Source organism: Tachypleus tridentatus, chromosome 1 (assembly GCF_004210375.1).
Source record: "Tachypleus tridentatus isolate NWPU-2018 chromosome 1, ASM421037v1, whole genome shotgun sequence".
Taxonomy (NCBI): Eukaryota; Metazoa; Arthropoda; class Merostomata; order Xiphosura; family Limulidae; genus Tachypleus; species Tachypleus tridentatus.
The window spans coordinates 104,856,528-104,872,763 of NC_134825.1; the positions used below are offsets into that span (position 1 = coordinate 104,856,528).

Below are 16,236 nucleotides of genomic sequence, written 5' to 3' on the forward strand. Positions count from 1 at the left end.
AGGTATAATAGGAACAACAGACATTATGGTAAGGCTAGAGGTATAACAGAACAACAGACATTATGATAAGGCTAGAGGTATAACAGGAACAACAGACATTATGGTAAGGCTAGAGGTATAACAGGAACAACAGACATTATGGTAAGGCTAGAGGTATAATAGGAACAACAGACATTATGGTAAGGCTAGAGGTATAATAGGAACAACAGACATTATGGTAAGGCTAGAGGTATAATAGGAACAACAGACATTATGGTAAGGCTAGAGGTATAATAGGAACAACAGACATTATGGTAAGGCTAGAGGTATAACAGGAACAACAGACATTATGGTAAGGCTAGAGGTATAATAGGAACAACAGACATTATGATAAGGCTAGAGGTATAATAGGAACAACAGACATTATGGTAAGGCTAGAGGTATAATAGGAACAACAGACATTATGGTAAGGCTAGAGGTATAATAGGAACAACAGACATTATAATAAGGCTAGAGGTATAATAGGAACAACAGACATTATGGTAAGGCTAGAGGTATAACAGGAACAACAGACATTATGGTAAGGCTAGAGGTATAACAGGAACAACAGACATTATGATAAGGCTAGAGGTATAATAGGAACAACAGACATTATGATAAGGCTAGTTGTAATATAGGAACAACAGACACTATGGTAAGGCTAGAGGTATAATAGGAACAACAGACATTATGGTAAGGCTAGAGGTATAATAGGAACAATGATAAGACTAGTTGACATATAGGAACAACGGACACTATGGTAAGGCTAGAGGTATAACAGGAACAACAGACATTATGGTAAGGCTAGAGGTATAATAGGAACAACAGACATTATGGTAAGGCTAGAGGTATAACAGGAACAACAGACATTATGGTAAGGCTAGAGGTATAATAGGAACAACGGACACTATGATAATGAACAAAGAAATTATGATAGAGGTATAATATAGGAACAACAGACATTATGATAAGGCTAGAGGTATAATAGGAACAACAGACATTATGATAAGGCTTCTTGTGATATAGCAAAACACACTATGATAACTAGAGGTATAACAGGAACAACAGACATTATGGAGGCTATAATAGGAACAACAGACATTATGGTAAGGCTAGAGGTATAATAGGAACAACAGACATTATGGTAAGGCTAGAGGTATAATAGGAACAACAGACATTATGATAAGGCTAGAGGTATAATAGGAACAACAGACATTATGGTAAGGCTAAAGGTATAATAGGAACAACAGACATTATGGTAAGGCTAGGAACAACAACAGACATTATGGTAAGGCTAGAGGTATAATAGGAACAACAGACATTATGGTAAGGCTAGAGGTATAATAGGAACAACGGACATTATGATAAGGCTAGAGGTATAACAGGAACAACAGACATTATGGTAAGGCTAGAGGTATAATAGCAACAACAGACATTATTGTAAGGCTAGACGTATAATAGAACAACAGACATTATGGTAAGGCTAGAGGTATAATATTAACAACAGACATTATGATAAGGCTAGAGGTATAACAGAACAACAGACATTATGATGAGGCTAGAGGTATAACAGGAACAACAGACTTTGTGGTAAGGCTAGAGGTATAACAGGAACAACAGACATTATGACAAGGCTAGAGGTATAATAGGAATAACAGACATTATGGTAAAGATAGAGGTATAATAGGAACAACAGACCTTATGATAAGGCTAGTTGTAATATAGGAAAACGGACACTATGGTAAGGTTAGAGGTATAATAGGAACAACAGACATTATGGTAAGGATAGAGGTATAATAGGAACAACAGACATTATGATAAGGCTAGAAGTATAATAGAAACAACAGACATTATGATGAGGCTAGTTGTAATATAGGTACAACAGATATTATGGTAAGGCTAGAGGTATAATACGAAAAAGAAATATTATGGTAAGGCTAGAGGTATAATAGGAACAACAGACATTATGGTAAGGCTAGAGGTATAATAGGAAAAAGAAATATTATGGTAAGGCTAGAGGTATAACAGGAACAATAGACATTATGATAAGGCTAGAGATATAATAGGAACAACAGACGTTATGATAAGGCTAGTTGTAATATAGGAACAACAGATACTATGATAAGGCTAGTTGTAATATAGGAACAACAGATACTATGATAAGGCTAGATGTATAACAGGAACAACAGACATTTTGGTAAGGCTAGAGGTATAATAGGAACAAGAGACATTATGATAAGGCTAGTTGTAATATAGGAACAACGGACACTATGAAAAGACTAGAGGTATAACAGGAACAACAGACATTATGGTAAGGCTTGAGGTATAATAGGAACAACAGACATTATGGTAAAAGTAGAGGTATAACAGGAACAACAGACATTATGGTAAGGCTAGAGGTATAACAGGAACAACAGACACTATGATAATGCTAAAGGTATAATAGGAACAACAGAAATTATGATAAGGCTAGTTGTAATATAGGAACAACGGACACTGTGATAAGGCTAGAGGTATAATAGGAACAACAGACATTATGATAAGGCTTGTTGTGATATAGCAACGACGAACACTATGATAAGTCTCGAGGTATAACAGGAACAACAGACATTATGGAAAGGCTATATGTATAATTGGCACAACAGACATTATGGTAAGGCTAGAGGTATAATAGGTACAATAGACATTATGGTAAAGCTGGAGGTATAAAACGAACTATAGACATTATGGTAAGGCTAGAGGTATAATAGGAACAACAGACATTATGGTAAGGCTAAAAGTACAATAGGAACAACAGACATTATGGTAAGGCTAGTGGTACAACAGGAACAACGGACACTATGGTAAAGCTAGAGGTATAACAGGAACAACAGACATTATGATAAGGCTAGAAGTATAATAGGAACAACAGACATCATGGTAAGGCTAGAGGTATAACAGGAAGAACAGACATTATGATAAGGCTAGTTGTAATATAGGAACAACAGACACTATAATAAGGCTAGAGGTATAATAGGAACAACGGACACTATGGTAAGATTAGAGGTATAACAGGAACAACAGACATTATGGTAAGGCTAGAGGTATAACAGGAACAACAGACATTATGACAAGGCTAGAGGTATAATAGGAACAACAGACATTATGATAAGGCTAGTTGTAATATAGGAACAATAGACACTATGGTAAGGCTAGAGGTATAATAGGAACAACAGACATTATGTTAAGGCTAGAGGTATAATAGGAACAACGGACACTATGGTAAGGCTAGAGGTATAATTGGAACAATAGTCATTATGGTAAAGCTAGAGGTATAATAGGAAGAACAGACATTATGGGAAGGCTAGAGGTATAACAGGAACAACAGACATTATGGTAAAGCCAGAGGTATAATAGGAACAACAGATATTATGGTAAGGCTAGAGGTATAACAGGAACAACAGATATTATGATAAGGCTAGAGGTATAATAGGAACAACAGACATTATGATAAGGCTAGTTGTAATATAGAAACAACAGACACTATGATAATGCTAGAGGTATAATAGGAAGAACAGACATTATGGTAAGGCTAGAGGTATAATAGGAACAACAGACATTATGATAAGGCTAGAGGTATAATAGCAACAACTGACATTATGATAAGGCTAGAGGTAAAATAGGAACAACAGACATTATGGTAAGATAAGAGGAATAAGAGGAACAACAGACATTATGGTAAGGATAGAGGTATAATGGGAACAACAGACATTATGGTAAGGCTATAGGTATAATAGCAACAACAGACATTATGATAAGGCTAGAGGTATAATAGGAACAACAGACATTATGGTAAGATAAGAGGAATAAGAGGAACAACAGACATTATGGTAAGGATAGAGGTATAATGGGAACATAAGACATTATGATAAGGCTAGAAGTATAACAGGAACAACAGACATTATGGTAAGGCTATAGGTATAACTGGAAGAACAGACATTATGGTAAGGCTAGTTGTAATATAGGAACAACATACACTATAATAAGGCTAGAGGTATAAGAGGAACAACGGATATTATGGTAAGGCTAGTTGTAATATAGGAACAACGCACACTATGATAAGGCTAGAGGTATAATAGGAACAACAGACATTATGGTAAGGCTGGAGGTATAATAGGAACAATAGACATTACGGTAAGGTCCGAGGTATAACAGGAACAACAGACATTATGGTAAGGCTAGAGGTATAACAGGAACAATAGACATTATGATAAGGCTAGAGATATAATAGGAACAACAGACGTTATGATAAGGCTAGTTGTAATATAGGAACAACAGATACTATGATAAGGCTAGTTGTAATATAGGAACAACAGATACTATGATAAGGCTAGATGTATAACAGGAACAACAGACATTTTGGTAAGGCTAGAGGTATAATAGGAACAAGAGACATTATGATAAGGCTAGTTGTAATATAGGAACAACGGACACTATGAAAAGACTAGAGGTATAACAGGAACAACAGACATTATGGTAAGGCTTGAGGTATAATAGGAACAACAGACATTATGGTAAAAGTAGAGGTATAACAGGAACAACAGACATTATGGTAAGGCTAGAGGTATAACAGGAACAACAGACACTATGATAATGCTAAAGGTATAATAGGAACAACAGAAATTATGATAAGGCTAGTTGTAATATAGGAACAACAGACACTATGATAAGGCTAGAGGTATAATAGGAACAACAGACATTATGATAAGGCTAGTTGTGATATAGCAAACGACGAACATTATGATAAGTCTAGAATAACAGGAACAACAGACATTATGGAAAGGCTATAGGTATAGGAACAACAGACATTATGGTAAGGCTAGAGGTATAATAGGAACAACAGACATTATGGTAAAGCTAGAGGATAAAAGGAACAACAGACATTATGGTAAGGCTAGAGGTATAATAGGAACAACAGACATTATGGTAAGGCTAAAGGTATAATAGGAACAACAGACATTATGGTAAGGCTAGAGGTATAACAGGAACAACGGACACTATGGTAAGGCTAGAGGTATAACAGGAACAACAGACATTATGATAAGGCTAGAGGTATAATAGGAACAACAGACATTATGGTAAGGCTAGAGGTATAACAGGAACAACAGACATTATGATAAGGCTAGTTGTAATATAGGAACAACAGACACTATAATAAGGCTAGAGGTATAACAGGAACAACAGACATTGTGGTAAGGCTAGAGGTATAACAGGAACAACAGACATTATGACAAGGCTAGAGGTATAATAGGAACAACAGACATTATGATAAGGCTAGTTGTAATATAGGAACAATAGACACTATGGTAAGGCTAGAGGTATAATAGGAACAACAGACATTATGTTAAGGCTAGAGGTATAATAGGAATAACGGACACTATGGTAAGGCTAGAGGTATAATTGGAACAATAGTCATTATGGTAAAGCTAGAGGTATAATAGGAAGAACAGACATTATGGGAAGGCTAGAGGTATAACAGGAACAACAGACATTATGGTAAAGCCAGAGGTATAATAGGAACAACAGATATTATGGTAAGGCTAGAGGTATAACAGGAACAACAGATATTATGATAAGGCTAGAGGTATAATAGGAACAACAGACATTATGATAAGTCTAGTTGTAATATAGAAACAACATACACTATGATAATGCTAGAGGTATAATAGGAAGAACTGACATTATGGTAAGGCTAGAGGTATAATAGGAACAACAGACATTATGATAAGGCTAGAGGTATAATAGCAACAACTGACATTATGATAAGGCTAGAGGTATAATAGGAACAACAGACATTATGGTAAGATAAGAGGAATAAGAGGAACAACAGACATTATGGTAAGGATAGAGGTATAATGGGAACAACAGACATTATGGTAAGGCTATAGGTATAATAGCAACAACTGACATTATGATAAGGCTAGAGGTATAATAGGAACAACAGACATTATGGTAAGATAAGAGGAATAAGAGGAACAACAGACATTATGGTAAGGATAGAGGTATAATGGGAACATAAGACATTATGATAAGGCTAGAAGTATAACAGGAACAACAGACATTATGGTAAGGCTATAGGTATAACTGGAAGAACAGACATTATGGTAAGGCTAGTTGTAATATAGGAACAACATACACTATAATAAGGCTAGAGGTATAAGAGGAACAACGGATATTATGGTAAGGCTAGTTGTAATATAGGAACAACGCACACTATGATAAGGCTAGAGGTATAATAGGAACAACAGACATTATGGTAAGGCTGGAGGTATAATAGGAACAATAGACATTACGGTAAGGTCCGAGGTATAACAGGAACAACAGACATTATGGTAAGGCTAGAGGTATAACAGGAACAATAGACATTATGGTAAGGCTAGAGGTATAACAGGAACAACAGACAATATGATAAGGGTAGTTGTAATATAGGAACAACAGACACTATGATAAGGCTAGAGGTATAAGAGGAACAACGGATATTATGGTAAGGCTAGTTGTAATATAGGAACAACGCACACTATGATAAGGCTAGAGGTATAATAGGAACAACAGACATTATGGTAAGGCTGGAGGTATAATAGGAACAATAGACATTACGGTAAGGTCCGAGGTATAATAGGAACAACAGACATTGTGATAAGGCTAGTTGTAATATAGGAACAACAGACATTATGGTAAGGCTAGAGGTATAATAGTAACAACAGACATTATGATAAGGGTAGTTGTAATATAGGAACAACAGACACTATGATAAGGCTAGAGGTATAATAGGAACAACAGAAATTATGATAAGGCTAGTTGTAATATAGGAACAACGGACACTGTGATAAGGCTAGAGGTATAACAGGAACAATAAACATTATGGTAAGGCTAGAGGTATAATAGGAGCAACGGACATTATGATAAGGCTAGAGGTATAATAGGAACAACAGACATTATGATAAGGCTAGAGGTATAATAGGAACAACAGACAATATGATAAGGGTTGTTGTGATATAGGAACTACGGACACTATGATAAGGCTAGAGGTATAACAGGAACAACAGACATTATGATAAGGCTAGAGGTATAACAGGAACAACAGACATTATGATAAGGCTAGAGGTATAACAGGAACAACAGACATTATGGTAAGGCTAGAGGTATAACAGGAACAACAGACATTATGATAAGGCTATAGGTATAATAGGAACAACAGACATTGTGATAAGGCTAGTTGTAATATAGGAACAACAGACATTATGGTAAGGCTAGAGGTATAATAGTAACAACAGACATTATGATCAGGGTAGTTGTAATATAGGAACAACAAACACTATGATAAGGCTAGAGGTATAATAGGAACAACAGAAATTATGATAAGGCTAGTTGTAATATAGGAACAACGGACACTGTGATAAGGCTAGAGGTATAACAGGAACAATAGACATTATGGTAAGGCTAGAGGTATAATAGGAACAACGGACATTATGATAAGGCTAGAGGTATAATAGGAACAACAGACATTATGATAAGGCTAGAGGTATAATAGGAACAACTGACAATATGATAAGGGTTGTTGTGATATAGGAACTACGGACACTATGATAAGGCTAGAGGTATAACAGGAATAACAGACATTATGATAAGGTTAGAGGTATAACAGGAACAACAGACATTATGATAAGGCTAGAGGTATAATAGGAACAACAGAAATTATGATAAGGCTAGTTGTAATATAGGAACAACATACACTATGATAAGGCTAGAGGTATAACAGGAACAACAGACATTATGGTAAGGCTAGAGGTATGAGAGGAACAACGGATATTATGGTAAGGCTAGTTGTAATATAGGAACAACGGACACTATAATAAGGCTAGTTTATAATTGGAACATCGGATATTATGGTGGGCTGTTTTGTGCTAGTGACTGGATTGTGTGTTATACTAGTGACATGTAATCTATTAGTGTGGATTAAAAGTTGAAAATTACAAATGGCTACAGATATTGTTAGCATATCTGGCAGAAAAAACAACACAAATTGATATGGAAAACAGAGGTTGCTTTCATTGACGTGATTCACATACATTTTATAGTCTTTTCTAATGCATGTTCAGTTTATTTGTAGGTTTCTTGTCACATGTCAGTATATCTGTCCATGGTAATGTAAACCAAAGTTAATGTTCAGTACATTTATAGGTTTTATGTCAGTATATCTGTCCATGATAATGTGTGACTGAGACATTTATATTTTGCCACTCCCTCTTACCGTTAAAAAATTGCTTTATCAAAATTTGTCCTGCTGATAGAAGTGATTTTAGTGGTAGGTAACATGAGTTAAATTTGTAGTTTGATAGCTATAGGTCAGGATGAGGTGAAGAAATTTGTATCAGTTGTTGTTTCTTACAGTATACCGTGAATCTTTCGTTTTTGATAGTTTTATCTCTTACTGATATTGGCGCTGCTGTCGACCACATGATGTCTGGGAAAGATTGCAGTAATATTTGGCACATCGCCAATAATGTTTGGCAATCTTTCCTTGCTCGTCACGTGTCAGCTTTTCATTCTATACTTAAAGAGAAGTGGTTCTTCCAAGACAATCATAGGATAGCAAGGAGTGCATTATCTTTTGACAGTTTTCCTTTTTAATACACAGTGCCTGCTTGATTTTATTTCGAAGAGTCAGTTTCTGTTTCTGATCAGAAGTTATTAAACATATAATCTTTGGCATTGAAGAAATTTTAGTCTAATCTCTTTTACTAGTTAAGTCGCACAACCTCTATAAACAATGGCTTTTATGATGCCAGTCGTTAAAGGCGAATATAAGATTTATCCGAATCAGTTCCGAAGAGGCAGTTCTTGTAACCAACCTCAGTCTAGAAAGGGGACCCAAGTCGAGTCTGTACCGCCCAGTTTGTCCTGCTCTCCTGAAAGTGATGGAGAGGAGAGAATGGCTGCCATCTTCCGTCTGCGACGTGAGAGCAGAGAACAGGAGCTCCACAGGAGTTCCAACAGTATATCAGGAAGTCAGTCTCTCAAATCAGCTTCCAATACTTCACTGAATAAGTTTCATTGTCGACTAGTGGACAAACTGAAGAAGAAGCTAAGAGTGCCAACAACCAAGATGATGCTTTAGATTCTTCTCGTGAAGATGGCCCTAAATGAACAGGAGTTGATCGGAACAGTGAATGAAGTGCGACTTTGTTGACCGAAGGAAGCCACTGGATGAGAGAAGTCATCGTGTGTGACTTCTGTCGAACGTTTTACCGTGTTGACCAATGCTGTTTCATTGCTAGGATCTTGTATTTCGAATTTGTAAATTGTGTGCATTAATGTATTGTTACTAATGTGATATATAAGCAGATAGAAGTGTGAGTTTAGGAAGTGTATTTGGGACACAAGGTTTTGGTTGTGTAAAAATGATCCTATAAAATAATAATCACTTGGTTGAAATCTTAAGTTGTGCAGCTTTTGTGTAGATAAACTTGTTAAAATATGTAAAATATATATTTTTGTTAAGAATATATCGTGTGAAATACACCTGATGTTTATAAGTTACGTTAAGATGAAAGTGTACAATTTATATATTTAATTATTTGTTTTACCTCAAAAAGAAATATGTAAATAAAAGTTTATATTCGGATTTCGGACTGCTTAGTGTGTTGTATATTTCTAGTTTTCTACTAATATTTGTTTTTTATTAGTAACTAAGAGACAATAGTTGTGAATTATTTTACATTTTGAGGAAGTTAATCAGAGAAAACATAGGTGTTCTATAGTACCTTCAACTGTTGGTTATTTACTGTGGACAAGATTGAAATAATTAACATAACTCGTGTTTGGTTAACCATTAAAGAGTAAAATTGGGCCAAACCATCAGAGTCTAAAGTAGTTTCAAGACGTATTTATTTCAAGCAGAAAATATTAAAGAAATTTATATCTGGAAGTTGAAAAACCAATTATATATATATATCTGTGTAAATAGGGCTGTCACTCCCTGAAACATGAAGAAACTCAAAGGGCTTCAAAACTACCAGAAACAAATCTAAGGTGGTCCCTATGAATATGAAGGTTCACGGTCAGTGTCCCGTTACCGCAACAATTTTTTCTAGATTAAGAGGCCTAATGTGCGTCATAAGAAAGACAGTCGAATCCCACAATTCGGCGACACAAAAGTTGGCGGTAGGTGTTATTGACTAGTTGACTTAGTTTAATCTATGTTTTGAATATTTATGTCTCTTCTGTATAGCTTTGCACGTAAAAATTGAAACAAAAAACCAATTTTACAATAAAAAATAATTCATAATCATAATGATAGCTTTGAAAGGATAAATAAACCCGGGGTTCGATCTCTGCGGTATACACGGCAGACATAGCCATTATGCAGCTTTACAGGAAGCAAACAAAAAATACGTCTTTCTTTATTATTCTCTTTCTCTATGCAACAGCGCCACCTCAAGGAAACTTATCAAAACATCAGTGTATGTTGCAATATTTCAGAACCACCGTGACTTGGCAGAGTACCAAACTTTAGTGCATCGTGCTTGCGTAACAGGTGTATGTTTTAATATTCAGTTTCTTGGGGGCGTGTCTTACTAGTCTACGAAGGACCACACTGTGAAAAACTTTAGACCAAGTTAAAGTATTTCGTAAGTTTCTGAGTTTTATTATAAATAAAGAATGAACAAACGTTCGCAAAGCAAGCAATGACGCACGTAACCCTGTGACAGAAAGAACCTCTGCCCCCCTCAGTCTTAGCTGTATTTACTGATACTGAGTGACACGTTTTTTATAATGATCTTTTATTCCTCCGTATTACTCCCACATCGTGATATAATTGTGAACTATCTTCATGCTCTTAACTGTTAGTTTCAACATTTCACTAAATTACTAAAAAAATTAAATACGGTTTATTTAATAACGACCTTATGAAATAATCAACAACTCCAATAATTTTACCATTCTTATGTTTGACATGAAGGTAAGGGATAGAAAATGAAGTCTGAAAATGACTTGTAAACAGAGAAACGACCAATGAAAGTTTCTTTTAAATAGCTTAACAACTTATGAAAGTGTCTTCTAAACAAACAACTCAGGGAAGTGTCTTGCAAATGGAGAAACAACTGTCAACGAAATAAAGTTACTACAAAGATTAACACACTGTACAGAAATACTTAGAGTATTCCTGTGGAAAGACAGGAAACAAGTGAATTAATCAATAATTCCGTAACCTAAGAAACCAAGAGAGTAAGGAAACCTATCTGTTACCTAAGAAACCAATGGAGTCAATCATGTATTTTTACAGCTGTAAAAAATCAAGTCATGGGTTTTTGTACTATAGAAATAAGGAAGCTGGATCTTTTTAATAATAGAAACTAGGCGGGTTACTTAACATATCTGTAATTTTAGAGTAAGGGAACCGGCCAACAGAATAAATAATTTTATATATATATATAATCAACTCTTAATTATACTACCAACATAATATATAATAAATACTTTATTATACTACCAACATATGATTTTATAAATCATTGTTTTGTATATATAATCAACACTTAATTATACTACGAACATATCATTTTATAAATCATTGTTTTATATATAAACAATACTTAATTATACTACCAACATATGATTTTATAAATCATTGTTTTGTATATATAATCAACACTTAATTATACTACGAACATATCATTTTATAAATCATTGTTTTATATATATATAATCAACACTTAATTATACTACGAACATAATATATAATAAATACTTGATTATACTACCAACATATCAATTTATAAATCATTGTTTTATATATATAATCAATCCTTAATTATACTACAAACATATCATTTTATAAATCATTGTTTTATATATATAATCAATACTTAATTATACTACCAACATAACATTTTATAAATCATAGCTTTATATATATAATCAACACTTAATTATACTACCAACATATCATTTTATAAATCATTGTTTTGTATATATAATCAACACTTAATTATACTACGAACATATCATTTTATAAATCATTGTTTTATATATATAATCAACACTTAATTATACTACGAACATATCATTTTATAAATCATTGTTTTATATATATATAATCAACACTTAATTTTACTACGAACATAATATATAATAAATACTTGATTATACTACCAACATATCAATTTATAAATCATTCTTTTATATATATAATCAATCCTTAATTATACTACAAACATATCATTTTATAAATCATTGTTTTATATATATAATCAATACTTAATTATACTACCAACATAACATTTTATAAATCATAGCTTTATATATATAATCAACACTTAATTATACTACCAACATATCATTTTATCAATCATTGTTTTATATATATAATCAACACTTAATTATACTACGAACATAACATTTTATAAATCATCGTTTTATATATATAATCAACACTTAATTATACTACGAACATATCATTTTATAAATCATTGTTTTATATATATAATCAACACTTAATTATACTACGAACATATCATTTTATAAATCATTGTTTTATATATATATAATCAACACTTAATTATACTACGAACATAATATATAATAAATACTTGATTATACTACCAACATATCATTTTATAAATCATTGTTTTATATATATAATCAACACTTAATTATACTACCAACATATCATTTTATAAATCATTGTTTTATATATATAATTAATACTGAATTATACTACCAACATAACATTTTATAAATCATAGTTTTATATATATAATCAATACTTAATTATACTACCAACATAACATTTTATAAATCATAGTTTTATATATATAATCAATACTTAATTATACTACCAACATAACATTTTATAAATCATTGTTTTATACATATAATCAATACTTAATTATACAACCAACATAACATTTTATGAATCATAGTTTTATATATATAATCAATACTGAATTATACTACTAACATAACATAGCATTAATTTACTAAATAAATTTCATAATTCAAAGTACCCATTATGGTTTTATTTCAGGGAATATTTGTTTCTGTTGTTGTTTAGGATACCTACGTATAGCCATCTCTAATTTTGGATCCATAGTCTAGACGAAAGAGTGCTAGTTAATAGGAACCTCTATCAGCTTTTGGGCTAGTCTTGTTTGGATGTTGCTATGATAACGCGCTCAGAGCCTGATTGACACTTCGACACGCTAATCACTTAGCTACACCCAAGTGTCACAACGTGATAACCCTTTACTAACAAGCAAATAACTGCCACTTAAACTCATTTTTTATCGACATTTTCGAGACCTCTTCGGTTTCAGATAACGTCATTAAAATACTTATTATTTCTACAGTAAAGTAGCATTCGACCAGGTTTAAATGTTTATGTCTTCAGTATATCAATAGAACTTCATCAGTTTACCACAGTATAAGATAATTTTATACATTACAGAGATTCATCAGGTAGACCGTAAAACTAAATATTAATTATACTGACTGTTTAGACAGCGAAGGTTTAATTTAATATTTAATCTATAAATATTTGTTATATTGACAATTGGCCTAGTACATGAACCATAAATATCCATTACAAGCAAATATATCAGCCCCCAGTGACAGGAAGTGTTAACCTAACACAAGATCCCGTCCCCAGTGACAGAAAATGTTTAAGTTAATCTTACAATTTAAATTATTTCATGCACTTTGTAAAAGTTAATTGTTTTACAAATTTAGTTTCATTCAAAGTTCTGAGCCACTTAAACTGCTCACCAATAAAAGTAATCATTGAACATTTCAGTCATAATAAGAGCTACCCAACAATAACATATGGTAAATCTACTTTGTATTGTTTAAATTACGTCACATTTTGAAAAGTGAATGATAATGTGGTTAAATAGGCAACAGTCTTATTATATATATAACAACAGTTTATTATATAGAATACAACAGTCTTATTATATATATCACAACACTATTATATAGAATACAACAGTCTTATTATATATAACACAACAGTTTATTATATAGAATACAACAGTCTTATTATATATAACACAACAGTTTATTATATAGAATACAACAGTCTTATTATATATATCACAAGAGTTTATTATATAGAATACAACAGTCTTATTATATATATCACAAGAGTTTATTATATAGAATACAACAGTCTTATTATACATAACACAACACTTTATTATATAGAATACAACAGTCTTATTATATATATAAAAACAGTTTATTATATAGATTACAACAGTCTTATTATATGGAGTACAACAGTCTTATTATATATGTCACATCAGTTTATAATATAGATTACAACAGTCTTATTATATGTATCACAACAGTTTATTATAAAGAGTACAGCAGTCTTATTATATATATCACAGCATTTTATTATATAGAATACAACAGTCTTATTATATATATATCACAACAGTCTTATTATATATATCACAACAGTTTATTATATAAAATACAACAGTCTTATTATATGTGTCACATCAGTTTATTACGTGGATTACAACAGTTTATTTTAAAGAGTACAACAGTTTATTATATGGAGTACAACAATCTTATTATATATATCACAACAGTTTATTATATAGAATACAAGCTTATTATATATATCACAACTGTTTATTATAAAGAGTACAACAGTCTTATTATATATATCACAACATTTTATTATATAGAGTACAACAGTTTATTATTTAGAGTACAAAAGTCTTATTATGTATATCACAACAGTTTATTATATGGAGTACAACATCCTTATCATATATATCACAACAGTTTATTACATAGAGAACAACAGTTTATTATTATAGAGTACAACAGTCTTATTATACACAACATTTTATTGTATAGAATAGAACAGTCTTATTATATATATCACAAGAGTTTATTATATAGAGTACAACAGTCTTATTATATATTTCACAACAGTTTATTATGTAGAGTACAAAGTGTGGTGATATGTATGTTAAAATACTTTACTTAGACCACATCTCTGCTATATAGATACACTTGTATATAACTTTGTGTTTGTTTTATTGATGATAAGATAAAACCCAATATACCCCTCCACCAAACTTGTGGGGGACATGCATGTTTCAAGTCCATACTGACTGACTTAGTTCACAGTTCCACTTGTACTGGTGCACCCCACGCCAGGTATCTCAACTAACCACTACTAAAGTTGGTTCGATATTTAAATTCACGATATATTTATGTCTGTGTGAATACCAGTATAGTGTAAACTTTTTAATTTTGTTTATGGTAACAGTACCCGTCAGATAATTAAACGTTTGTAGATCAGCTGGCCCTAAAGCCGGTAACAGTACCCGTCAGATAATTAAATGTTTGTACACCAGCAGGCCTTAAAGCCGGTAACAGTACCCGTCAGATAATTAAATGTTTGTACACCAGCAGGCCTTAAAGCCGGTAACAGTACCCGTCAGATAATTAAATGTTTGTACACCAGCAGGCCTTAAAGCCGGTAACAGTACCCATCATATAATTAAACGAGTTAAGAGTGTAATTACAGTTTCAAGTTTGTGGTTGCTGACACTATTACAGACGTATAAGAAACAATACTTCTGATAGCTGCCTAATAGTATAAGGTATTGTATGAACTAAGTATTTAAAAAACAAACAAACAATATGCCCGTACTGCTTATGGTATAAGTTACATATTATTATATTATGAATAACATTACAGCTTATATTCAGAGTTACGATTTTGTGTATCTTCTATAAAGTTCAATGGGCATGAACTTTGAAATATTACACTTGAGAACTTTGATCTGATGTATACCAAATCTGAATATGATAAAATAATACGTTCGTTAGTCCGGACAAATGTGTAAAACTGTAAAACTAAACTTATAATGTTAACGTTTCATCACCGAAATCCCAGCTGAATGAGTATCTACGTTATTTATTACCTTCATGGATAAAAGGATTTTTAACATAGGAGTTCTGATAATATTTGTAAAGTATTTTTAAATTGTAATATTTTTAGATATACTGAGAGTCTGACTCCGTGCTTTAGCTGTGTTATGGAATCCCATGTACGTGTGTTAGATATATTCATGTACATTTATGTGTGTCAAAAAGAAACAAAACACATAGACTGTACTTCATGAGAAGTTGTCAACACTGCCCACCATG

General features: G+C 32.5%; 1 protein-coding gene across 1 annotated transcript; it reads left to right on the forward strand.

Moving 5' to 3' along the window:
* The first annotated feature begins 8,827 nt into the window (after positions 1-8,827).
* On the forward strand, positions 8,828-9,175 carry LOC143232827 (uncharacterized). Its single transcript, XM_076468745.1, has one exon. It carries the CDS (start codon positions 8,828-8,830, stop codon positions 9,173-9,175), a length of 348 nt encoding a protein of 115 aa, XP_076324860.1.
* The last annotated feature ends 7,061 nt before the right edge of the window (positions 9,176-16,236 follow it).

Coding starts and splice junctions, on each gene's coding strand:
- LOC143232827 (XM_076468745.1), top strand. CDS start 8,828: ATGGCTTTTATGATGCCAGTCGTTAAAGGCGAATATAAGATTTATCCG.